This window comes from Scardinius erythrophthalmus (genome assembly GCF_964197995.2).
Source record: "Scardinius erythrophthalmus genome assembly, chromosome: 22".
NCBI classification, from domain to species: Eukaryota; Metazoa; Chordata; class Actinopteri; order Cypriniformes; family Leuciscidae; genus Scardinius; species Scardinius erythrophthalmus.
The window spans coordinates 8,067,465-8,095,341 of NC_138242.1; the positions used below are offsets into that span (position 1 = coordinate 8,067,465).

General features: G+C 40.6%; 1 protein-coding gene across 5 annotated transcripts in view; it reads right to left on the reverse strand.

Moving 5' to 3' along the window:
* Window positions 1–5,155: 5,155 nt before the first annotated feature.
* The window catches only part of arhgap21a (Rho GTPase activating protein 21a), a 111,379-nt gene continuing 88,657 nt past the window's right edge, over window positions 5,156–27,877 (reverse strand). For all 5 annotated transcript variants that reach the window (XM_081353319.1, XM_081353320.1, XM_081353318.1 and 2 more), the window contains 18 exons: window positions 25,841–27,821; window positions 22,802–22,948; window positions 22,605–22,707; window positions 22,441–22,483; window positions 21,113–21,232; window positions 20,221–20,520; window positions 18,865–18,929; window positions 18,628–18,776; window positions 17,126–17,268; window positions 15,922–16,080; window positions 15,724–15,802; window positions 15,476–15,549; window positions 15,290–15,379; window positions 14,773–14,898; window positions 14,625–14,666; window positions 12,680–12,785; window positions 9,820–9,851; window positions 5,156–8,695 (listed from right to left, as the gene is read on the reverse strand). In XM_081353319.1, the coding sequence (XP_081209445.1) occupies window positions 7,082–8,695; window positions 9,820–9,851; window positions 12,680–12,785; window positions 14,625–14,666; window positions 14,773–14,898; window positions 15,290–15,379; window positions 15,476–15,549; window positions 15,724–15,802; window positions 15,922–16,080; window positions 17,126–17,268; window positions 18,628–18,776; window positions 18,865–18,929; window positions 20,221–20,520; window positions 21,113–21,232; window positions 22,441–22,483; window positions 22,605–22,707; window positions 22,802–22,948; window positions 25,841–27,821 (5,373 nt within the window). In that variant the 3' untranslated portion in view covers window positions 5,156–7,081. The remainder of the gene's footprint in view (window positions 8,696–9,819; window positions 9,852–12,679; window positions 12,786–14,624; window positions 14,667–14,772; window positions 14,899–15,289; window positions 15,380–15,475; window positions 15,550–15,723; window positions 15,803–15,921; window positions 16,081–17,125; window positions 17,269–18,627; window positions 18,777–18,864; window positions 18,930–20,220; window positions 20,521–21,112; window positions 21,233–22,440; window positions 22,484–22,604; window positions 22,708–22,801; window positions 22,949–25,840; window positions 27,822–27,877) is intronic.

Sequence of the window (27,877 nt, forward strand, 5' to 3'; positions counted from 1 at the left end):
TAATATTTGAGCATGACCTCTATGCCTTGCTTTTATTTTTTCGTGTTAACAGCACAGGGTCAAATGCACAGTTCAAGAAGTATAAATTGCATTCAAAATCCATACAGAGCAGAATTAAATTAGCATACTGCTTTCTGCACGCATAGTATGATCTGAGTGCTATCTGCTATTTATTAAAAATATGATATGTTAATGAAATAGTTTGTATTTTGACTGAACAACCTACTGTACCATGAGCTCAAAGGTTGTTAAAAGATGAAAGTGGCTATGGGATATGACAACGCATTCTCATCCTAGGGCGTCATATACTGACACTTTTGACATTTCGTCTACATCGAACGCACATGGCACCCTTTAGCGTCAACATGACACGCACAGAGCATTGTTCGGTTATGGGTAGGTTTAGGTCTGGGGTAGGGTTAGGGTTAGACCGCTAGGAGGCGCCTTCTGGCCCATTTCTATCTGCGTCTCATATTGACGCTAAAGGGTGCCATGTGCGTTCAATGTAGACGAAATGTCAAAAGCGTCAATATATGACGCCCTAGGATGACATTATGATCAGTGTGCTGTCAACTTCAAAATCAAGTTTTGATTAATACTGTAGGCCTACTACTCAGAATCCTGAAACTAAAATTACCAATCATGGTAACAAGTTACTGTTACCATGGAATGGGCAAGCAGAATTTCCAATCTGTGCAATTCTCAGTTTTGTAAACCGAACCTTCAATTTTTCAATCCATACCCACAGATTCATAATCCGTGCCCACGCTTTCGCAAACGGTTTTGCAAATGATTTGTGTCCGTCCCTCAATTATAATAATATGAATGGTTGTCATAGAAATGATTGATGTATACTGTATTGATGTTTTCCAATAGAAAAAAAATGTACTGGAGTAAAATGTATTTTGTATTGAAAGTACACCAACTCCTGTCTATAAAAGGATGCATTGCAAAACTGTAGGAAAGGATTGTGAAAGCGTGGCTATGGATTGAAAAACTGATCAAATCTGATAGCACGGATTGGAAATTCGTGGGTACTATTTATTTATCCGTGGGTGTGATCTGTTAAGCCGAGAGAACAATTTAAGAATCTGTGAGTATGCTTTATAAACTGAGGGAACAAACTGCAAAACTGTGGCCACGGATTTGCAGGTCTTGTTTTTGTTTCTCCTGCAGGTGACTTCCCAGGCTCCATACTATGATCATTTTCCTAATAAAATATTTTTTACTGCCCTGCCTGTAGGCCATTCTGCGCTGAAACAGAAACTGATTCCTTGTTTTCAAGCACTTATGATTTGATGCTGTTCAGGCTAAATCTATTTCAAATTCCCACCAAGTTATCGCCCTCGTACAAGCGGTGCAGCACACAGTAAAACGCAGAACAACGGAGAAAGCATAACATGCACGTCTTAATTCTGCTCATGTGGTAAGAGCATAACTTTGCTTTCGCTGAGGATCAGAGGCACACTTAGCTAATGCTGTGAACTGCCTGACTGCAACTGCAACATGCAGGAAGTGTAAAAAGATTGGATATTATGCTAATCTTTGCCGATCAGCGCAATCAAACACGCACGAGGTTCGTGAAATTTAATTGCCTGAAATTACTGTACTCTGCATGGAATATTCCGAATCTATCCTGCCCTACAGCACGTCTGCATGCCATTTCAGTAATGTTGTGCTGTCGCAATCCAGAGCCAGGCTTGTGACGTATTCAAAAGCCCAAATTTCGGTGGTTGGATGTTTGTCAGTGAACGTTTCTACATGACTACTCAGTCCCTACGTTCTTTATTGTGGACAAAGGGACACCACTCATGGGGAGGGACCTAATGTCTGCACTGCATGTGAGGATTGAAAACAATCAAGTCCTTCCTCCTAATGGCCTTCTTGTGCCCGTTTCTCCTGTGCCAGTCTTTCACTGCCCTGTTGTTGAGTCAACAGATTTTTTTTGTGCTAAACACTTTATACACCGCATAAAGCTGGACAAAACAGGAATTAGAGGAAAGAGGATGTTCGTTGACCTCAGAGAGCCAAATAAAGCAGTGGTCGTGGACTCTTTTCCATTGCCACATATGGTTGAACTACTCTCTGTTATAAAAGGTTCTACTGTTTTTTCTACCATCGACCTGACTAATGCTTACTACCAAGTGGCACTGCAGGACAGGACAGTTGTGAACTCAAAGCCTTCATTACTCACGACGGACTGTTCAGTTTTGTCGTGCTCCTTAAGGATTGGCTTCAGCGCCGGCGGGCCGCGGCATTTCAAAAGATGATGACCATCATCCATGCTGGCTTGTCAAGGGTTGAAAATTACCTGGACGACATTATCATCTACAGACACAACATGTTTATGCATGACAAAGCACTTCAAGCAGTCTTACAACGACTATAAGCTGATGGTTTGCAGCTCAATAAAGACAAGTGTCACTGCAGGCAAACCTGCCTGCTGTTCTTAGGTTATACTATTTTTCAGCGGAGGTTCTTCTTTCTGATGAATCACGTGCACAGGCGATTCATAATGTCCCTGCTGATTATCAGTCACGGTTGCCCTTACCTGTTTCTCTTGCAGATAATGCTGTTTCTCCAGCTCCTGATGAGGAGTTTGTTGCTTTTCGATGCTGCATGTGCTTCTTGTCCTGCTCCAACCAAACTTCATACACAGATTTCTAATGGTTGGCCTCCTTCACCCAAGGGACTGGATGGTGTGGTTTTTCTGTTCTACAAACTTTTAAGGACAACTTCGTCTTCTGAGGCTCGTGGCTGATTGCACCTGCTGCTCTTCGATCTGTGTTGGTCTCCATAGTGCACAAAGGACGTCAAGGAGAGGTGAGAATCAAACAACCCCTTCGTGATCTCTATCCCATCCAGGGATGCTCAGGTTTATGATGCTGTCCGTTCCTGACACGCGTGTAAGCTCAATGACAAAACTGTCAAGTCACATCCTGCTCCTCTCCAGCCGGTGCCGCTGCCAGATGGACCATGGCAGAAAGTGGCTGTGGATATAGTCAGGCCATTTGACACTGCTGCATCCAACTGCAGGGTTGCTATTACATTAACTGACTATTATAGTAAATGGCCTGAGGTCTCCTTTACTGCCACTACAGATTCTGTGGTTTTATTTCAGTCATCAGTCGCCATGGAAATCCATTGAGTATAGTTACGGATAACGGTGTTCAGTTTATGTCTGCTGCTTTCGCTGCTTTTCTGTAAGGAAGGAATATTCGTCACCATCGGTCCTCTCTCTACTACCCGGCAGCTAATGGTGCTGTAGAGGTTCAACCGTGTGCTAAGTTTCTACATCTGCTCCTGTGCACACGTTAACTGACATGGCTGTTTTGCCGAAGGGTTACGTGGCTGCAACACAAAATGAAAAATTGCACAGATGCTACGCGGGGTGCTCGCACTCCTTGTTTCAGGAGGGGGATAAAGTGAGGGGCACGGAAAGTTCCTAAGAGACAGAAAGTTTACTGATCCTCTCACGGTTACCAAAAGACTTGAGGTGGGTACATACACGTACATTCTTAGTGATAAAAAGACATGGAACGCTTCCCATTTCACTGCACACCAACAAGTGAGAACACTGCTCACTTAGATCTGATGTGCTGTTCTGGATCTTATGTGTGGATGTGTCTGTATTGTCAATGATCTATTCTGTTCTTTAAAAAAGGGGGCAATGTTGTGTTCATAAGTGAATTAGTTGTGGTAGACTCAAGTCAGAACTGTTGAAGTGTTGTGTAATGACGTAATGAACGGATGTGTTGAGTAAACAAGATGGATAAAGTTCGCTACTCCTGTATCGTGCGCTTCATTTTTTTTTTTTAAACTCCTGACAGATACCACACATATAAATAGATGGACAGGATAATGACGCACATAGTTCTTACTAAATCGTTGTCTATTTCACCCCGTCATCAATACAAATTATAGGCTATATAGCCTAGAATTAAAGAATGCAGTTAAGACAGGTTGATGTATTCAACTCAATAATACACAATAAAACAATGTACAAAAATATTCGTTAACAGAACTGGGAGCTTGTTCTGTTCTTGTGTTGGTAGACTAGATTTTATAAAATGAGGGACGGGCCACAAATCTGTGAGTAGTTTGCAACTGTGGTAAAGGATTGCGAAAGCGTGGGTACGGATTGAAAAACCGAAGGTACGGTGTGCAAACCTGATAGCACGGATTGGAAATTCGTGGGTACCGTTTATTAATCCGTGGGTGTGATCTGTTAAGCCGAGAGAACAATTTAGGAATCTGTGACTATGATTTATAAACTGAGGTAACGAACTGCAAAACTGTGGCAACGGATTTGCGGGTCTTGTTTTTGTTTCTCCTACAGGTGACTTCCAAGGCTCCGTAGTGTGATAGTTTTCCTAATGAAAGATTTTTTACTGCCCTTCCTGTAGGCCATTCTTCTCTGAAACGGAAACTAATTCCTTCTTTTCAAGCACTTATGATCGCACAATGCCCTCTTCTGTTCACAAGGAGAACAACATTTGGTTACATGTTATTTTTATGGTCCCCTTTAGACATTCTGTTGATTATAAGTTATGTTGCACCTACATGCCAACTAACTCTCATTAGAGTATTAGCAGACTGTTAGGGGTAGGCTTAGGGTTAGTAGAATAAGTAGTTGCAAAGAATGACTGTTGGGGGAGAATCAAAATAAAGTGTTAGCAGATTGAGCCGACAGTCTACTAATACTTTAATGCAAGTTAATTGACATGTAGGTGCAAAGTTACTTATAGTTAACCGAATGTCTGGGGACCATCAAAATAAAGTGTTACCCAACATTTAGCACTTTGTTAAAATGTTTAATTAAAAATAAAGCAAGCATTTACTCTACCAGTCAAGAGTTTAGACACGCTTGTCTAAATTTATGTTTCTCAAGATCTTATGATTGCATCAATCTGTTGGCTCATGTGGAAATGCTTGGATTTAGTGTAGTAGAATATTGTACACTAATTAACTTATTTACAAACCTAAAAGAATAAAGTGAAATTGGAACAGATATTTTTCAGGGAAACAATAATAACACTCACAATAATAAAGAACATGACTGTCCAAACTGAGTGACTGCGAGACCTAAAGTCTACATTACATAAACTACCAATGACAATGAGAAGACGCTGACAAAGATAATTTATTTCCAGTGTTTTTGTTTTCTTTGCAGTTGGGAGTCACACGTATGAATATTCAGAGGTAAGATGAAATCTGCAAACACAAGTATGAGGTCATGCATACTCTTCCGAGGAATCACATGCTGGCTACACTGGTCAGCTCGGACAAAATATGTGACTTTTTAACAAAGGTAACATACACAAAGAAATATACACATTTAAGTTATTGCCTCAATAAAAGACCAGGGTAAAGACATATCCAGTGGCAAAGCATGAAATGACTTAAGACTATGACTGATGAAGCAGTGGAAGCGCAGGGTCTGCTTTTGCATCGTTTTGTATAAAAATTTATTTTTCTTCTTATTTTTTTTCTGATAAAATTCAGTCATTCATTCACAATACACATTCCATATTAACAAACAACAAAATTAAGAAATGGCACCTTTCCTGTCACCAGAACCAGTTGAGAGGCACTTTTTTGTAAAAAAAAAAAAAATCCTTGTAATTTCACGACTTATTTGCTGTCAGTTTGTAGTTTGCATTTCAAATGGTTTAACATGACAACACCAGTAAGCCTGGTACTGCTACAGATGTTCAGGCTCTGGCGCTTTCGGTTTAGCACTTACTTTAATCCTGTAGAAATATAAAAAGATTTCATTCTTCTTCCACATTTATGTCTGGCTGTTATGATGCACTGTAAAAGGGGTTTCCACAGCACACAGCTCAGAAAACAGCCCATATCAGGGCTAACCTTCAGCATAAAAAACAAAAACCAAAATACTTCAAGTACAGACATTATTTACATTTTTTCACTATGAAAACTGCAACAAGCAATTTACGTGTTAGTCAATATAACGGCAAGCATATTACATTCTTCATATGAGTAACATCAGGAGTTTTTTCTTGGACAAGATGCCTTTTCTTTTCCTTTGATATCAGTATCCTTCAGTAACAGTTTCGCAAATGCATGTCTGTCCAACAATTGTGCTGTCGCAGCAGCAGAGGCTGTTGGTAAACATTGGTATTGTACAGCCTCTGAATATCAGGCCACTTCACCGTCATGCATATATTACTAGCTTTCAAGAAAAGATCTCCAGTACTGATCCAAAAAAAATGAGTCAGATAACTCAAAATTGTTAAAATTACTCCAGTTACTTTTTTATAAGCCTATACATATAGATATATACAATTTATATTTATAATATATATTCATATTTATAGATACTTTGTTTAAAAAAAAGGACAGGGGGATGGAAAATAAAGGTGGAGTAACCTTAGCTCTAAGTACATTCATTCATTTTTAAGGCCTGATCACACCTATGTGCATGTTTGGCATGAAAATTGATTGAAAATCGTGATTTTCACATGTGTTTTGCCTTTTTATACCAAAAAATAAAAATGGCAGGTTAAATAAAAATGTAATCTGACAGTAGGGGGCGCTTATAGAAAAGCAGAAATACCCCGGTGACCGAGGTACATAAAACGCTGCGCAACTATCAGAATCTGACACCCGCTTGTCACGAGGAAAGTATTTACATGAGTTTTAACAGCCATTCAGATATTTGTATTTGCTATGATGCTTATCAAAGAGAGACAAGATACCTGGTTTTGGATTCTTCCTCTGCTATTCACAGCCGTTTAGCAAAATAGTCTCTTTGTAAAGTTTTTTCTAGAAATGTGACCAAAAGCACAAATCTTAATGGTTGGCCAGTTTTCTTTGAAGTGCAGTTGAAAAGAGATTAGAACCCCGTGTAAGAATTCTGTCACACTGACAGCATGCAAATGTTCAAATCGGTCTGAACAGATGCAGTAACAGTTTGTGTCAGTCTGAACAGATGCTGTTTATTCAAATGAAAATGTTTATCGCACCCAATTTTCACACCAAACATTCATCTTGGCTTGAACAGGCCTTTACACACACATTATGACACACTTCCACTCGTGCAGATGATTCTTTTCTTTTAAAGATATTGGTAGAATCGTGAGCGCACCACTTGGGCTCCTGACAATTTCTGCGGATGAGCATCAGCTCCAGAATTCAGGCTGTTTTTGGATTTGCCCTTTGACGTGCCTCCGTTTACTTGGTCAGAGCTGGATTGGGGACATGGAGAGGCGGAAGGAGTCAGTTGCTCAGCACTTTGCACACCTGCATGTGTATCTCCCGCTTCTGTTGTACTTATCCCAACTTGACCTTCCAGCTCTCGACTGGTTTGACGATGCTCACAAGCAATCCAGTCACGGATAGACAAGTCCTGAGAGTCGCACTTGGGTTTAAGGCGCTCCACAGCGGACAGTTCGGCACCTTGGTCCACCCCACCTTGTTCCCTCCAGTCATGAATGACATCTAGTTCAGCAAAATCCCGCTGGCCACCCAAAGTATGGCGTCGCCGGATGCTCTTCTTCTTACTACGCGTCTCTGTAGAGCGGGCTTTCTGCGTGCCAACACCGAACATATCATCAGCGGAGGCGCGTAGACGGAACTTGAGTCTCTCTGTGATTTTAAGATGCCATGCTGGCTCAACTCTGTCCGATTCACTTCGCAATGGGGCACTCAGGCTGCTGGTGGAACGACCTCTCTTCATCACTTCCAGTACTCGAGACAGTCTATTTGATTCATTCTTGCTGACTCCACCACCAGCTCCTGCCTCCACAGATGAATCGCTGTCCGTCTTTTGTCGCAGGGATCGCCTCCTAGACAGAGAGTCACATTCTATCAGTTTATGGGAGGGCAGCAAGCGGCAAGCTAGTTTGGGTGTGGTGTTTCCACTATCTTCCGTGGTTGGTATGTCTAGTCTGGCGATGCCAGGGCTAAACATTGGGAAGTCACTCTCGCTGTCCGTTTCCATTGGTCGTCCCTCACTGATGAGCTCACTGCGCTCGTCATCCGCCTCGTCTCCTCCCCGGCTTTCAGTCACAGACTGCACCTCTGGGCTCAATGTGATGGATTCTATTCCCGTCAGGAAGGTGGTTGAGGAAGTGGTTGAGTAGTCTGAGGTAATAGAGCTCACCTCTGCAGTCACTGAAGCCCCCCCATAAACTAGTAATAGCTCAGGGGCCGGGGGTGTTGTTGTACCCCATTTCCGAGGTCTGGTTCTGGGACCGGAGGCTCCAGAGCTCATGGTGCCCAAGTCTGAGGTGGTCTCATCTAACTGTGAAGAAGGATCCGAGAGGGTTGATTTGGGAGGACCAGAGGTGCGGCGGATGACACCGGGTGAACATGAGAGCTTGGGCAAGGGGGACAGAGTTGAAGAGGGTTTGTCTTTCATAAAGAAAGAGTTCCTGTGCTCCTTCTTGTTCTTTGGGGTGGACTCTGCATTTACGCTGTTGTCTCCTGTAAGTGATTTTCCGCATGGGCTGGACCTGCCTCCCTCCTCCTCCTCCGGGCTTTGGTGATTCTGCTTTTGAGTTGGGTTATCCTTCTTGGTGAAGACAATATCAAGGTCATCATCAGAGCTGCTGGGTTGCAGCTTCTCCTTGTGCTTCTTTCGTTTGCGGTTGGCCGCAGCAAAGATGGAGGAGACTCGTGGCTGAAGGAACTCGCGGCTGCAGTGGTCCTTCCCTGATCCCCAGGAGCCCTGGACACAAAGAGAAAAAAAGAGTGACAGATTCAGTCACAAGGAAAACAAAACAACCTTGTAATCCAATGAGCCATAAAGCACTGAGGCCTAGCGAGAAAACATGGAATAAAAAGCCCAACCGCTGCCCTTGCAGGTGGCTAAACCAGAGTACTCCACCTGCTTCTCTGATAGCAGCACAAATCAGAGGTTGAAGGACTGAACATAGAAAGAAACATTAGAGACAGTTACAGAACTCCAAATGAGGCTTCTTTTTCAGAACAGCCACATAGCATAAGCAGCACCCGCAACACCAACAGCAATGACACATGGAAAAAGCTGCATGGGTTGCATTTGAAAAAAAAGCTGGAGCCAGATGACAGAAAAGAGAATGGGAATCGGAATCCATTTAATGGTTCTTCTAGTACTTTTGAGGAAGCACCAAATATATGATTCTAACTACACTGTACAATATACTGTATTTTGTTTTATATTATATTCATTTTTTGTTTAGTATTGTAAAAATATTACACAAAAACTAATAATTTTGCAACGGATTTTCTAGCTTTTTAAATGTATTTTATTACAACAAGTCTATGTCCAATGTTTATCTTCATATTAGAAAATACATACTAAATATTGTCATATGGACAACTTAACAGCAATAATACTTGTTTGACAAAGTGATGACTTCATTCAGTGAATGCCTGTCTTATTAATTCAGTTATTCAGTAAATGACAGCGAATATGCTGTTTTAGATTAGTTTGAGAGACTGATTCATTAAATAGAATGTTCTGCGTCAGACATTCAATAACTGTTAACTTAGCTGAACGTCATGAAGATAATTCAGTTGTTACTTCGGTTAGTACTTTTCTAAAAAATGGTTCTCGATTCCCACCCCTAGGCAGAAATGCTTAATGCACGTTCTAGCAACAATTAATTTCCCCGTTACACTGAATGCAGTGCATGTTCAAAGCATGACATGATGGCCTCTGATCCATCTGTCCAATGTCTTTAAGATGGCAACTGGCTCTCGGGTGCTACAGTGGGAGTCGTGGAGCGTGTCAGCCTGGTGCAAGAACTACACTCACCCATTATACCTGATTTATCAGAAAAGTGCCCACAGTCCAAGAATCAAACTCACCTTAGATTTGGCGGAGTCACTGGTTGGTGAATCTGTGGAGTAAAAATAAATATAACACATGGTTAGTGGCTTTTGCATGTCCTCATACTGATCTCAAACAAACTGATATACCGAGAGAAGGTGATGAGTAGAGAAACATATGCAGTAAGAAAGGTTGTGCATGACGAGGAGAGCGTGGCAAACAAGGAAAGAGAGGTATGGTGAGCAGGCGTGCATGCAGACAAACAAGTGAGCAATGTTTTGTTGGAACACTCAGATATATATATATATTCACCAGTAGGGAGCAATATTTCACGAGTAGGACCATCCAGCAAACACAAACAATATAGTAACATGAATCTGCCACGAAAGGAATTTTTGTGGTTGCAAAAGAGATCAGCTGAACTTGATGAACCTCTTTATGAAGGAATAAGTGCAACTAATAGGATGCATGGAGAGTGACACAACACCACCGAGTACAGATGAAATGATAACAGTCTTGCAGAAAGTGTCAGTGACGGATATCATTGAGTGATATTTACTATATGATCTATATGAACATCTGATTCTGACATACTGAGATCCTTAAAAGCAGTTATACAGAACCTTGTTTATCTCAATGCTAAGAAGAAACCAGACAAATTTTTAATTCTATGTATATTTTAAGTAGAACACAACTATAATTTACAGAAATCAATACAAGTTAAACTCATCTGTGACATTCTGTGTCAATCACAGAAAATAATTTCGACTCGTCTCCAAGTAAAAACGCATTACCAGTAACCCTGTAAACATTAATATATATATATATATATAGACCTAAATTAAAATTCTTCTGGCTATATACATAATATATGGATATATACATACATTTTGAACCTACCGTACATCTTGGTCATGTTAACATGTATAATGACGCATAACCAGAAGTTTTTTTCTGTATATAACAGTAATCCAACTGATAAAGGCCCATTTAGACAGCTTTACAACTTGAATAACACATAATAGCTTCAACAAAAATACAAGATTCACATACCTTTAAACCATTTTCCCTTAGACTTCCATTCTAAGTGCATTACAGAACAATTTACAGACAAGTCAAACTTATTTTCTGCATGTCTCAGATGCTGTCCATACAGCTTAACTTGCTTTGAGCCAGGATTATTTCTTTAAGTGGGAAATTTTGCTTTTCACCAATTAAATCTACAACCCTTTACACTCAAGTACTATGTGCATGATGCAGAAATCATTAAAATGCTTATCTACATTAATTGAGGCGATAGACAAGGGGGGTTGGATATTTAATGACAGTGCTGATTCTGGTCTAATGTGTGCTGTCGTGACCGCAATGAAGACGAGACACTCACGGCATGAACCAAGGTAAGAAGTGACAGGGGTCAGAGAGGGGCTAGCTACGCAGAAAAGATGACACTATGGGAAGACAGAATGCCAGCAAGGAAAAGTTAAAAAATTGGTTCACTGATGTCTTTGCTCCCATTTCACTTTCCATGGCAAAGACTACAAATTTTTGGAGGCTTATTTCTTCTGTGTCCAGCCGAGCCCCCCTGAACACCCCTTGGTGGTGACAAATGGTATGACCGAGTGATATTCAGAGCCGAGTAGCATTACCATGCTGTCTCTCCGTTTGGCCAGCGTTCAGAGAGAGAGAGAGAGAGAGAGAGAGAGACAGAGGGGCGAGAGACGGCGAAGAGCCTTTGAGACAGCAGCACTGCTCTACGCCAGGTAAACTCACAAACCATTCACGCCCCACAGAACCCAACACCTCTGATGGGCTTTCCCTTTGCACTTTTTTGCTCTCTTTTCTCAGTCGCCCACGTCATAAAATGCGAGGGTGCCGGCAGACTAGGCAGCTACACTGCGGGCAACAGTCCTCCCTCTTCCTACAGTTCCAGCTGCCCATCACGGACACTACTGAGTCCATCAGTGACATCACGGTGTGATAGACTCCGCCCACTTGGCCTGTGTCAAGATCAGTATGTGTGAATGCTGGGAAAGCCTTTAGGACACGCGACAGAGGGGCACTAGGGACAGAGGGATCAGAGATTGACAAGCGTGCTCTGCGGTTTGGCCTTAGCTCTTAGCTTGTTCTCTCTTGGAGAAAGAACATGACGTGTTAGTGCAGAAGTCAGCAGAATTACAGAGACGACCCAGTGGAGTTTGGACACGTAGAAAAAGAGACATACACACTAAATGGTTGAATCTCACGGAAACGGTTGTATTTCTCCGCAAAATTAAAAAGAAAAAAAAAATGTATTTTGCATACAGTAGCCTATTTAGAGACCATTAGGATGTTTTACATTTTCTACATTACATTTTCTTCCAAAATTCTCCTTACAGTAATGCTTCTGAATATTCTTAATTGTCATGAATGCAAACAAATATTAAATGTTAAAAATAGCCTTAATTTTCCTTGTGCAAATTTTGTTTCTTCTTTTTTCCCACTTATTTTTACGTGAAACATGACAGTTTTTGACATGTTACAAAACAGAAATGGGATAAAGACAGAAAGTTTCCAAAATTAACTAATTAAATTAGGTAAAGGATGGAAAGTAAACAAATCATAACCAAATAATTCAAGATCGCACCAAGCAAACTAATGTAGGCAAAAAAATTATAACATTTTGCCTCACAAACTCACACAGGCATTGTAATTAAGTCATAGCACAGCTTTTGTTACAAACATAGAGAGAAGCTGCTTCTCTTCTCAGAAAAGCAAAGCAGTTTTCATCAATATTAAAAGCTGTTTTGTTTTAGTTCACATGACAAGGTGTGCTCTAAGTCTAAGACATAGTTATACTTTGCATTAGGGTGTAAAAGGTGAACCCGTGGCAGAGAGGGTCCAACCAAGGGCACATGTTACCTGACACTTCCCCGGGAGATGTGCCCGTCCGGCCGATGTTGGTCAGCAGGTGGTCGATGTTAGGCACAGGCTGAGACTCCACAGCGCTCTCCTCCTGGACTGTAGTCTAAGCAGACACACAGAAAAAAAACCTATTCACTGAAGAGTAGCAATGGCTTAGACAAAGTAATGAAAGAACAAGTAGAAACTAGTTCTTTCTTGCTTGTGCAAAATTCACTTCCACGATCTAGGGTGTTTCGGGTGATTTTTAGTGTAGGATGCTAGGTGCTACTTGCTCAAAAGAGCACATCCAGAGATACACTCCAGAGTTTAAAGGCCCACGGATGTGCCTTGGAACGCGCAGCTTTGTATGATGCGTTGATGTAATTTCCACTGAAACAGTAAACTAAAGGCCCGTACACACCGGGACGAATATCGGCGCGCGTTATTCGCCAGCGTTTTTCAACGCGTTTTTTGTGTTCACACCCAAGCGATTTTCGCTGACGATGAGCCGAGTGAACATGCAAATTCATTCCCTGACATTAGATGGCGCTTAATACCACTCCATAACAGTTCTCTTTTATCAAGATTTTTGTAGTCGCTGTCGCGTTTGTCATATAGTTCTTTATGTTCCGACACCAACGAGACCAGCAGCTCTACATTCATCTTGCCTTGCATCTTCCTCGTCTTATTTCTTCCCGCCAGTGTTTAGACGCTACTCGGCGTATATCTTCTTCGCCATTACGTATGTGTGCTCGGCAAGACCGTTTTGTGTTTGAGCGCCCCCAAGTTGTGTTTTACTGTAACTTCAGAAGCTCCAGACACGTGAGCAAAAGCGCCAATCTCATTGGTCGGATAGTTTTTGACGCGGCGCGTCAAACCAAAAAAACGAACCCGAGGCGTTTTTTAAAAAATGACGCTTTTATGCGTGGCGTTTTTCGCGTCGGTGTGCACACTCACATTGGCGCCCTTTGTTTAGTCACGAGGCGTTAAACGTCCCGGTGTGAACAGGCCTTAAGGCTGGACAAATTGAATGGCTCCTCCCCCTTTTCAAATAGCCAATAGCGTTTAGTTTACCTCACAGACTGCAATTCATTCTTGACAGCAGCATGGAAGCGAATCCGAGCACTGATGATGCGTTGGATTCAATAGTAGAGGTGTGAATAAAACTCGAGCGTTTGAGCAATCGAACACACATCTCCACCCTATATTGCTCCGTGATGTGTCAACAGTCGCATTGGCCAGGTGGTATTTATAGCAGGGGGCGGGCCGTGGGACGCTTTAGATTCTAGAGAGCATTTGATTGGACAGAAGATGTGATGAGAAGCTGATGTCATAAAAATCTGTGATCCATTTTAGCGGAAGTGAGAGACTGTAAGTTTTGAAAGCTTATATCTCCTAAATGCGAATTTTGTCATTGTTTTGGAACAATAACCTTAATGCCATTCATAAGGCCAACCTTAGGTACATATTTACACTAAAAGCTACAAAACTTAAATTTTGATTTCAGGGGGCCTTTAAGAGTTACTTAGGGTTAGGGGTTTGCACAAATCCATTTTCCACTATCGGGCCAGAGCGAGCCAGGGCTAACAGCGTGCCGGGTGAGACCAGTAGCCTCGGACCTTGAGCCACGTTTGGCGTTTCCACAGTTGGGCCCGTAGTGTCACAGCGCTACCTTAAAACCCGCCCTTAACACAACACAACGTTACACAACCCCACTGTTTCACCAGCAGGGGAAACCTACATGTAGCGCACTGAAAACTAACTAGTGCACATCAAACATGCTGAATCAAACTGTATATATGTTGCCCGACAGTGGAAATGCGACTTGCCCAGGCACGCACTAGCATACTCGCTTTTGGCCCGACAGTGGAAACACAGCTTATGATGTCTACCCTAGCAAACACATCTAAAAACGGTGTAAAAGAAATAGTGGAATAAACAAAGCATCTGTACTAATACACACCGTAGGCTCCTTATCACCCTCCTCGGTGAAGAACCAGTCGTACTGCAAGAGAAAACACCAGACTTCATTCAGAAATGTTTCACTAGTGGTCAAAAACATGAAATTTAAAAGTTACTTTCTTTTCACATGAGAAGAATGAAGAACTCACATGCTGAATGAGCGTTTCTACAATCTTGTATTGGTCTGGCATGTGTGTCACCATGTGAGTCATATTGTCTTCAGATGTTCTCACTAGTGTTGGGCCGAAGACAATGGCCAGATTACGTGGCTCCATCTGACACAATGATAAATGAGCAAAATGAGACATTTCTCCCTTTTCATACTGTATATGAAAAACAAAGAGAGTGTTCACGTGCATTCTTGTTCCGTATCTGTCCTGGTCTTATTGTGTATGATGTACAGTAACTCTAAAAATGACTTTTTGGTTGACGTCACCAAGCCCTTTTAATTTTAATCAAGTTCCACCACTTTTGAATATCTTTTTTTCATGCATAAAACTTATTTTCATGCTTGCCTTTAAAAAAAGAGCTTGAAAGTAAATATCTCCATCACTGAAAATCTGGCAGAAAGCTTGCGATGTCTCGAGAGCCCTGTATTATGTGTTCTTTTCCATTCTGTTTTTGAACGGAAGCGCACATTCTGTGTACATGCCAAAATTGTTTTACCTTGTTTTTTTCGGAATTATCAGCCACAGTTTTGAGATGTGCCGAGAGGAACTTCAGTGTTTCATAATGATGATCAGGCAACTCGTGAAGCTGAAGAATGAGAGGTTTATTCAGGGCTTCCATAACAAACAGAGAGATTATTACCACTGAAAACAAATTTTGTTATTGAGGCAAACTGCTGCTTACCAGTCTCTTGAGCACTTTGAGTCTCTCTACAGGATCCTCTATTCTGTTGGCATCAATAAAGTCTGCATACCTATCTATAGATGCCAGATCATGAAGGAACATTATTTTAGCTGTGTCAGGTGTTGAAGTTTCACTCACAGCCACTAGATGGCTAACTATACAATTAATGTTGAGCAACAGAAAAATATATAAATACAATATGAGTCATAAAGAGCCTCAAGCAAGGGAATTCCAACAAAGACTTTTACCATTAGTGAAGAGGGGTTCAGGAAGTTTCCTGAAGAAGGATTTGAGTAAACTGCTGATCACATTCAAGTCCTTCCATTTCTGTCCAAAAATAGAGAACGTATTAAAAAAAAGAAGAAGAAGAGGAAGAAGGACCTCAAACAAAATGCAGAGAAAATGTTAGACACTTGAACTAGACAGAGACAGAAATACACACTCACATCATCCTGAATATCAATGTCACCCATGCCCTTGTGATTGAGCTCTTCCTGCATGATGGAGATGGCAGAATTATTTCCTGGCACTCTGTAAATGCCTGTGTATTCCAGTCCTCGTTCTTCCACCAGGTTACAGCACACTTCAACTATCAGAGGAACAAACTAAAACACACAAAGTTCAGTTAAATACCTGCAAGCCAATATAAACCTCTGAGACTGCACGCCATATGAGAGTGTGCTGCTTACATAGACAAATATGACTCCAAAATCAGCCGTATGAAAACCATATCAGTTTCCAAATGCAATTATGTTCATCCCACACACTTAAGTAAACAATTACTCTTTAAACATTATTAAACAGCTACGGCTAAAAATATCACAACGGCAGAGAGCTCACTCCCTTGTGAAAAAAGTGTTTAATTGTACTGAGTATGCACTTAAAGTGTACTTCAAAGCTTAAATGTATATAAAAAACTGTGCTTGTAGATATTATATTAATGAAATGAAAGCTCACTTAAGTGTACTTTAAGAGAATACACTTTTTAATGGCTAACAGTTATGTACACTTTCAAAAATTGCACTCTCTAATAATGTCAAATTAAATGTTTTACTCTAAAGTATATTTTAAATCGTTGTGTTTTAATAATCATTTGTCACAGTTTAAAAAAAGTATTTGATGTGTTGACTAAAATACTAAAGCACATGTAAAGTGCTTGATTATAATAGTAGTGTTATTCTATATTACATTTAAAGTTAATATATTTTAAAAGTATTCAATTGCTAATTGTAATTACAAAAACATTTCAATAGAAATGTAATTAAAGTATATTTTAATTTACCATAAATGCTTGTCAGTACATTTGGCAGTACACTTTAATCTTATTTCAGTTAATATAATTCTGAAATTGCATATAAAGATGTACTTAAGAGAGTCAAAAATGCTCTCTAAAATTCAGCTAATGGTATTTAATATAAATTAATAATAATTAATAAACTATAATATACATTTACTTGCAATTAAAATGCAATTATGGAAAGTTTTCAAAACATGACATTCAGTTCACACTTAAGTATATTAAATTAAAGTATATTATTATAGTATGCTAAAGAGTACTTCTTTTTCACAAAGGAGAGTTTTAGGATGTCATTGACAATGCCAAGTGAAACAGTAAGAGAAAGAGAGAGGAAGGTTTTTTTGTGGTCTTACTCTGTTGTTCTGAGCAGGAGGACAGTCATCTAGTCTTACTCCAAATGTAACTCCTGGAGACGGTTTCTTCTCAAATGGCTTTCTCATCAGTCCAGGGATGCCCTTCCTCCATGTGCCCTTATCCTTGGGTGGGCTGGTTTCATCTATTAACAGACAACCATAATAATAATGTGTTAAAGAAACATAAGCACTTCAAACCTAGGAAGCGGTCTACCTAGCTCTCTATACACCTTCTAAGGCAGCATCCTACCCGAAAAGGAAACTCTTAAGTGACTGTTTTGCAATGCTCTACAAAGACAGCAACTCTGTTGATGGTCATTCAAGTGCACAACACAAATAGCAGTTATCTACAGCCCTAATTAAAAGACTTGTGACTCGTTTACAGTTGATTCCAGTAGAGTTTTATGTTAGCATGTTGCTAAGCTGACATCAAAGAACGTCTCGGTTACGTATGTAAGCTTCGTTCCCTGAGTAGGGAACGGAGACATTACGTCACTTATCAGACGTTGGCTGACTGTCTGCTTGGTGTATCAGGGCCTTAAAGGTAGGGTAGGAAATTGTGGAGAGCCTAGCAATCCCTTATGAAAAGAAAATATATTTCTCTATATATGAATTAGCAATACATTAAATGGTTCAACAGTATATTTGAAAATATTCAGAATAATATATTGTGTTAATATATTACAATATATTGAATAATACATAAGGAATTGCCGCTTTTCATATATTGACAATATATTTACTAATATATCATAATAACGTATGTAATTTTATATTCAGTAATATAAAATGATGTAATATGTACTACACGAGCAGGGTGTGCAGAGATATGGAAATACATATATTGACAAGCAGATACGTATTATTGAATTCAGTCCGACTGGATGAACCTTTAAAAAGTACTTAAAGGTGCAGCAAGCAATTTCTAAGAAACCGTTGATATTTGAAAATCAACCCAAACAAACACACCTCTCCCTTCATTGCAAGAGTGAATGTCTCTTTGTCATTGCTGAAGTGAAGCAAAAAAATAAATGAAGTGAATATGATGAACAAACTACAAGAACTAAAGATGAACATACAGTACACAAGAGTATATACAAGCAAGAGATAATTAGTCATCAGCAGCACACTAGCTCCAGACAAACAATTACACCCAAAACTGTCCTGTTACTATAGCTAACCTTACAACAACAGCATATCTTGGTTCTGTGAAACATAGTCTCTCCAGCACTGGAAAGCTTTTCTAATATTAGTGCAGGTCCTAAAGCTCTAGCCTGATCAAAACCATTTTTTCCCCAGTGATATCACTCTGACTGTTTCTCTTTTGTAATGTCTCTCAGCTATCTCTCTTTCTACAGTGTTTCTTTAAATCTCTCTTCCCCCATCATGAGTGTATATGCCCCCTACTGATTGGCTTCAAGTGTGTTGTGGTGCACCTTTAACACACACAAGTACTGAATAAAATACAAAAAATCCAGAGTTAGTGCCCTTGATGCTGTTACCTTTGTGCATGGCTTTCCTGTCGTGGTCCTTGTTTGGTGAGTGAGGACTTGTGGCTTTATTCTCGCCCTTACCACCCAGTAATGTCTGCCTGATGCTCAGGGACTGACGGGAGGCCTTGGGCGAGGGTTCGGTCTTACTGCTGGGTGGACTGCAACACACATAATACGAGTCAAGATCTAGATAAGGAAGAAGTCTAAAAAAAAATTGATGGGAATTCTTCCCTTCTTCCTGCTTACCTCATCAGAGTGTTGTACTCCTTTATTTTCCGGTTGATGAGGTCTGTGCTAGTAACAGTCACATTCTACAAAAGGAAGAAAGAAACAGAGAGAAGGCAGACAAAAGTGAGTGGATGAAATGTAAGAGTGGAATCCCCAAACACACCAGAGGGCTTTTGGATAACCCTGTGCTATCAGAAGAAGACACCCTATAGTGAAGATCGCATGTTTTTGCTCAAGAGTTACTATTTCTTACAAAAAACCCCTAGGTTATGTTCAGCTATTGTAAAAAGTATCTTTAAATAGGGCCTTTTTCCATGATTCATGAGGAAGTCCAAAACATCCACCATATTGATATCAGGTCCTAGACTTGGATAGACTTACCCCGCACCACTCACGTCACTAAACAAAACTGCAAAAATGACGATTGTTTAAATTTTTTTTTTAAAGGTTTCCCGTCAGCCTTTGTGATCCTTTGGATTGAGATTAAGCTATATTGTTTTTATAGTGTTGTCTAGCCCACTTTGGGACACGTCTGAGCATTCAAAGGCAATTAATGGATTTAAATATTGGTTAGCATTATTCTCTTAAGATATTTAAATATTGATTGGTTTTGTTTTAAGCGAGAGTAAGCGATTCTCAAACAGTTTATTGAAAATATGTTTGGATGTCATAGGTAAAAATCCTGAAAATGTCTGAAAAGTCTGATGCTCAGTAATGAATGGACATAGCAAATTGTTGTTTTGTTCAAATCAAGAGTACAATACTCAAAAAGGTTATCAAGGAGTTTGATGAGTGTTTTACAAATTTATTTAGTCATTTAAGTGACGATGTTGAGAAATATATGGTACGGCTTTGATTTACATTAGTAACGTCTCTGAATTCAGGCAGAATTACTATATTGTGATGTCTTTCCTTACTGTGGTTGAAGATTACTAGATGGATCGCATACCACTCAACGCCACGTCTTTAAAATTCAAACACATTGTTTTCTGTGAGTTTTCAAATCATTGTTAATGTATATACTGACTTCACCCTCAGCTGAAAAAGTGTGTGTAAAGGTAAATAACTAGAAGAATAACAAAGTGCAGTAAAAATATAATACTATTTGCACTACAAACCAGTGTTTATAATTACGATGATACATAAAAATAATATGCTAAGAAATGCCATAACCAGAATATAGATGCTCAGCGCCTCGTCATGCTGGTGGCATTTTAAAAAACGTGGCAGTCACATTGAAATACACTAGCCTTAGGAAAAAATGCTTTGGTGGACACAGGGCCTAGGGCTCTGCTCTGACAAAACTCTTAACAAATATTTCATCTCTGAATAAAAATAAAATTAAAAAAACATCGAAAAGTGCTGATCATTCACCTCGTCATCCAAGTTGCTGTTCTCTTGAATGACTCGGATCCAGGACAGCATTTCCTCTCGATCCTCCGCCTGGAACAGGTATTCACAGTCTGACGTCGTCAGCCGGAGGACGTTCTTCCGCTTTGTGTCACTGTAGGAGATGTCAATGAGACAGGCTTTGATGCTGATCGGCAGAGGCTCGTCTTCGATCTGGGAGGTGGCGTTGGTTTGTCCGTCCCTCTTGTCTTTGTACAGGTAGAGGCAGTGGCCACGAAGCACAGCGTAGATCTGCTTCCATGACCGTATTCCACTGCCAACACGCTGTAGAAAAGATGACAGAATTATGAAAATATGACTGAGCCAAGTTAAAATAGCAAATATACACAAGCTGCTTGTCAACTGTAAACATCCTAAATTTTAATTAAAGTTATGAATGGGTTTATTTGATACAAATTATGGTACATTATCCTGCTTATTATAGGATGGACACAAGCTCTGGATTGACAATATTAATTTCTCGATTTTAATCGGTAATAATATGGATGCTGCTGTCATTTTACACCCTTAATTGTGGTAAAATCACTATAACACACAGTCTTATTGTTGGCTTATTGTTTAAATGCACCACATATTGTACATGTTTTAACCTTTAAATCTGTCTGAGTGGTGTAAAATATGACAAGACCTCATAAGACAAGATCTCTCGCACTACAGTACTTTGGCCAACATTAAATGTTTCTGAAAGCCTGCCAGCCATTCACATTCAGACTCGTTTCAACACGTTTACAATATGTTTGAGAAGGACTCCTACAGCATCACAGACCAGCATGCTCTGCCGACACTTTCATTCAGTACTGAGACCTAGAACAAGAGAAAACATGATTGTGAATGTTGGTGTTTAATGGTGTTGTACCTTGCCCTTATCTAAGTTCAGCTGCCGGAAATGAAGCGGACCCTCCTTTGTGGCATCAGTGAAGACATCTGAAGTAGAGTCTCTCCTAGAGTCAGAGTCCTCAGATGACCTGTCAACAGCCTGAAACACACCAAATGCAAAATTCACATTATTTGACAGCTGCCACTGAAATGAGGACCACTGAGTTCAATAGTCAAATTGAAAAGGACATCAGACTATTAGATGAAAAGCAATGCTATAGGCAGAAACTTCACTCTGATTTTTTTTTTTTTTTTCAAATTTAAATCAAAATAATTAAATATTTTGTTTATTTAATCAATATCCATTGTGGATGGTTCTATACTCATTCTGTGCTAACAGGTGGGACTATGAAAAACATGAATGTGACACTTTAAACTTACACTTCTCTCATCGAAAATCCCATTAAAGTCAGATTTAGAGTCCTATCATGCACACGGCGCAATGCATTCTTTGCTAGTTTCAGCCCGACGCAGTTATCATTTTCACGTCCTGCGCCACGTTGTTCAAATAGCAAATGCATTTGCGCCCATTTGTACGCCCATGGGCGTGCTGGTCTGAAAACGAGGTGTGTTCTGGCACATTGTTGGCGCGTTGCTATTTTGAGGCAACAGAAATAGACTGCGCCATTGACCAACTGAAACCTGGTCTAAAGTCAATGGCACAGTATTTTTTTTGTTATTTAAAGAGTGTGTTTGTAATGTGCGCCTATAGGTGGGTCCACAACGTGCGTACACTCTGCTTATTAAACACACATGCAGCACGCAAACATGCCAAATATTAAAAATAAAAGGATTACAATGTAAAATATTATTACTGTGGACATAAAGATATGGTGGAATCCGACTTGTCCGGTAGATGGTCTGCTTAAGCGCTTTAACCTTGAGCACGAGAAGTTGCTCTGGAGAAGCGTTCAGTTTTTCCGCTTGCAAATTCCGCCATGTAAATATCACATCCGCCATATCGCGAGCGCAACTGGCTTTTAAAGGGAATGGGAAATGAGACTCTGATTGGTTTATTGCACATTATGCTCAAAACACACCCATTACTCATTAAGAGAATAGGGACAACCCTTTTAGACTATGCGCTGAGCGTGCCAACCATTTTTCCCGTCGTTAAACTAGCAAAAGTGGATTCAGACACGCCCTAAGAGCACTTGCGCTGTGCGCTTTAGACCGTTAAAATAGGGCCCCTGATGTTAGCTGGAGATCAGGTGCCAACTGGACCGAACTTTATCTAAGGTGTAAACTAATCATAATGCAGTTAGGGTGAGTCTTAGTCCTTTATTATCTCTATTACAGCAGTCTCACCTTTCTAAGGCCCTTGAATCCATGGGTGTGTTTAATCGACCGCCTGTACAAACACAGTAAAGACAGAGGTCATATAATGCGAGATGCAGTAATGGAAGAAGGTTGACTTTTCATCCTTGTGGTCACTGTACTGATTTGATTTTAAGTAGTGAATGTAAACATACCTTCTTCCTTCCTCTCTGTAATTATCCAAGCCCTCATCGAAGGATCTGGAGCGCTCTGTTTTAGCTCCAGAATCAGATTCCAGAATTGTGAGTCGTAAAGAATCTAGGTTGGAGATATGGGTGAATTCATAGTAAAAAAAGAAACACATTTCTGATGTCACCAAGATATTGTATGTGTTGGCAGAGATGTTCCTCACCCTGGTCATGGGACAGCTGTCTGCGTATTACGGGAGAAGGGGAAGTTGGACTGGGTGGGATGGTGGTGATGATAGGTGTGCTGGAAATCACGGCAGATGCAGGAATGTGTGTTGTGTCATGGTCATTACTGGAGCTTGACGGCTCATCTGATGACAACAGACATGAGACACTCATAAGATCTTTTATCTTTGTAGTGTTTTGCATGGAGTAATGTAGTCCAAAAGACACAACAGAATCAGACAGTCAAGAGGAAAGCTGCTTACTCATACAGCTAGTGAGCAATCATTAAATTGATAAGACTCCCACACCTTTTTATACACAGACGCTATACAAACAATAGAGCAGACGGGTTGCATCAACAAGCTGCTTGCTTGTTGGAGCACCCAACACAGACAACCAAATTAATCATAAACTCTATCATAGTCATAGTCTTTAAAAAAAAAAAAAAAAAAAAAAAACCCAAACCAAAGTGTATCAAATTAACGTAAAAAAAAAAGTCTAATAGGGCTGCCCCGACTAACATTTTTCCTAGTTTACTAGTAGTAGTTCATTTAAGCCGTTAGTCGACTAATTGCACATTTAGCCTATATTAATTTAATTACTTAAATATTTCTGGGTGCGGAAGCCAATTCCGCTCACAAGCACATGCCACAAAGCACTGGCAAAAGTAATGATTATGAATGTGGAGGAAAAAATATCAAGGAGTCATTCAAATTGTTTATTAATAAACTAGTGCTTTATACTGACTCGACATCACAGCATAGTGAACAAGCCTATAGAGAGAAAATTACATTTCATATGGATTACATAATTACGGATTACATATCAGAGTATTTGTTTTCAAATTGGTTTGTTTAAAAGTAGACATTTGTAGCTTTCTACAGATATATTTCTCATTTCTGTGAGGCAAGTAGCCTATACGCTGAGTTTCGGTTAATTTTTGTGACACACCCCAGTTCACAGAGACAGAGACATCAAAAAGCACATCCTGTTTTTTTTTTTGTTTTTTTTACACAAAGTAAAAAAAAAAAGGCACAATTGTTTTTTGTTATTGTGAGTGTACACAATTAAAAGTAGACTGTTTGGAATTATGTATTACTCTTATCTGTATGACAAAAAATGGTATTTTAAGTTTAAAAAATGAAAGTGATAAGTTAAAGTAAAGCCATCTTAAAATTTACACTGTATAAAAAGTTGCTGCCTTAAAGTTTTAAGTACAATCAACTTGGATCTTTAAGTCATTTCAACTTATATTACATTGAACTGACTTAAATTGCTTAACAACTTTTGATGAGTTAAAGAAATGCAAAAACATATGTTGTCATAACTTATTGATCATATATATTTTTTTTTTTACAGCTTCCACACTCAGCACGAACACATGGATATGCACCTAATAATAGCGCACATTTATCTAGGTTAACGTTAGAGTTATGTAAAGTTGCTACTTGCATGTTCCAAATGATAAGCCATATTTTAGGTAGATGGATGATAGAGGAACGTTTGGATTTCCTGTATAACACATTCTACCAAATCAAACATTAAAAAAAAAATGTTTTGAAAGAGATTAGATTTCAGGAACTATTCAAAAAAGAGAAATCTTTGAGCTAGTTTCCACTGGTATGTTCCATTACTTTGTCATATCACTTTACTGCCCTCTTGTTTGTTTGAGGTTTCCAAGCTGTGGATGAACTGGGGGGAATGGGAAAGTGTCAGGGAATGGCCGTGGAAGTGGTTGCCTTGGGTGGAATGTGTCAGTATGTCACATTATCTGTGCCCCTGTGGACTATGATGTCATGTCCTATCACTGTACTGGTGTACATTAAAATTTGGAGATGCTCCCAGAGACTGACCCATGCACTTCACGAACACACTGAACTAGTTGTGTACATATCAAAGCCCATGACACATTCTATAATTAAATGTGCAGGCTGGTGGAGTATGGAACTGTATCTTGAGAAGCACAACCATTTGTGATAAACAATCAACAAATTCTAATGTCTTCATGTTGGACATACCCGAGGAATCTTTATGTCTGTAATATCTAGAAATTGGCCAATATAGTGAGGATGACCAATGACTCGAAATACACCTTAGAAAACACTGTGCTTCTTTAAGCTGCCTCCCCCCCCTCTCTCTCTCTCTCTCTCTCACTCTCTCTCTCTCTCTCTCTCTCTCTCTCTCTCTCTCTCTCACACACAGACACACACACACACACACACACACACACACACACACACACACACACACACACACACACACACACACACACACACACACACACACACACACACACACACACACACAAACAAACACAGATTACCAGAGCTCAAATTACTCATCACTCCTCTCTGCAAACTTTGTTTACATTGAGTTGAGCTGTTCATCCTGCTGTTATTACTGTTAACATCATAAAACCTCACTGTTGTACACCACTTGATCAAAAGCTCTCTATGCAAAGCCTGGCCCATTAAGAACGAAGAAACAGTGTGGCCTTTTATATGATTTATCTGAGCAATAAAAAGCAAATTCATCAAGACCTGCTCTAGTGTGGCAGCATAATGGAGTAGACAATGACAGCCTTGTGTAAAAAGTAGGGAGATGAAGTTCAGATGTTTAGTTAGATGTTTAGCTCTGAATAATATAAAACAGTGAATGTTGAGACAGTCTTTTCCCTGTGTCCCATCAGCTGCTTAATATTATAAACAGAGATGCAGCAGGAACACATGTTCTGAGAATCACTTTGCTAAACACACTACTAACACAACATTTTACCTACACAAAAATTAAGTGAGCAAACAGCCAAAAGAGATGCAACTGGCATATGCAAACCCCCTTGAATATGTAAAAGTTTAAATTTTTATATGAATTTGGAAGATGCTGGAACTACAGGACAAAATTATTTAAAAGTAAAGTAACAAAAAATATATTAAAAAAATGTTAACCTTTTCAAAACTCATCTCCTTTCAGGGTAGACTGAACAGTTGCTATAACAACAGAATATGTGGTTATCTTGTATAGTTGAAAAAGCGTCTCACCAATGAAGGGAATGGAGTCCAGTGAGTCATCAAGGTTGCTTGAAAAGGAGGTTTTACACTGGTCTCCTAGTTTCCTCATGTACATTTCGCGTGGGGTATTGTTAGGCAGCCAGCATGTGTTGGAGACTGCAGGTGGTTCAGCCCCTCCCTCTGTCTCATTCACCGCCAGAATGTAGGAAGTGTGGCGGATAGGTTGAGATCCAGACTTCTCCCTCCGAACCACTACTACAGTGGCATTTGGACCCTCTATGCCTTCCACCACCTTCTCATTGGGAGTTTGTGGTTCTATGTACCTAGGCTGCTGAGGAACTGTTCCATTACTGGTCAGTATGGGCTTGGATCCACCTTGCTTTGTTCTGTTGGATTTAGTGACAGCAGAACAAGAAGAAGAGCGATGTCCACGGGCTACCTCTCTGACAGGCTCCTGAAGGCTGTCAGCCCGCCCCCTAGGCTGTAACTGCTTTGCATTGTAGGGCATGTGGTTGGTAGTGAGCGGTGTTCTTTGGTCTTTGATGGGGCCTGTGTTGGAACTACCAGTGATGTGGCCTTGTATTGAGGCCAGGGCAGAAGCTATATAAGAAGCAGCAGCAGTGGAAGGGTCTGAGACATAATTTTTCTCAGGTAGCAGTGAGGGTCTGTTTACGGAAGGTGCAGAGGTGTTACCCAGGCTTTCAGCTCTGGAGGTAAGCAATGAATCCGTACCTCTGCTGAAGAGAGGGGTGATAGGCAACCCTGGGTAACTGCCCCCTCGTCTGTCTGGGCTAAATACACCCTGTGTTCTGTGAGGCGCCATGCGTAAGGAAGAAGACTGTCTGCTTGCTCTTGCCTCATCCCCTCTGTGCATGAGTAACCAATCTTCTGTCTCAGTTCTGCAGCATGCCTGCCTGTCCAACATGGATGTTGCATTTTCATTCTGTCTGCCCAGATAGTCACAAGAAAATGCTCGTGGTTTGAGCATACCTGTGGGGACCGACGGGAGGGCATCCTGGGAAGCACTGCGGGGCCAATTCCGTGCTAGAGCAGTCTGTTCTGAACCACCAAGCCTCTCCTGAGAAGCGCTACGCAAAGGCAGCACAGTAGATACCTGATAACTCCGATCATGTGAGGCGCTCCTCCGCCTCAGCTGTGATCCAGAAAAGCCCCGTGAGGGCGTAGCTGTTGTTGACGCGCTCTTCGGCTTGCTGTATTCGCCTGTACTGGAAGTGGATGCAGCTCGCAGACTGTCCAGGCGTTCCTGAATAGTCCGGGAGCCATACATGTAGAGCCGTTTGTTGTCAATGTACTCCTTGTAGGTGGTGTAGTTCCTCCAGTCAATATTCTGATGGGGAGAGCAGGGGGAAGGGGTGGCTGGTGGAGGAGATGGTGTGTAAGGGGAGGGAGAGGTGGCTGATGGGAAGGTTTCTGCTGTTGTGGTTAAGGTATGTCTGTGGGAAGATACAGGCTTCATGTCTATGCAAGTCTGTGCAGTTTTGTCAGAGGACCCAGTGGGCTCTGCAATTCTGTTGGGTTTGTGCGGTGATTGTGCTGCCCCAGTTGGAGATGAAGTGACATGAGCTCTGGACCTGTTAAAGCTTGGGTCTGTTGAAGCCGCATTCTGATTCTCCTCCATCCTGTGGCAGGAACCAGCCCAGGCCACATGTGAAGTTTGATCTATAGTTTCAGGTGATGCTACCATTGTCCTAACGTTCTCATTAAATACACGCACAACAGTTTGGGTCTTGGGGACCTGAGAGGTTTGAGATGGGATAGGGTGAGATACAGGTATATCAATGCGGCAGCCTATGTCAGGCTTGTGGCATCGATTTGCTCCTTGTCTGGTTCCACATGATGCCTCGGCAGAGCATGATGGCTCTGACACCTGTGCCATGGCCAAGGCATTGGGCTCTATCCGTGGGTAACATATTGGGGGCGGTTCGGGGATGTTCTGGGCATTTCCACTATATGCCTCATTTCCTTTGAGGTACGCATCTTGAGAATAGGCCTGAAAAGAAGGGACATTTTATTAAATATAAAGAATGAGTAACACTACATGCACTA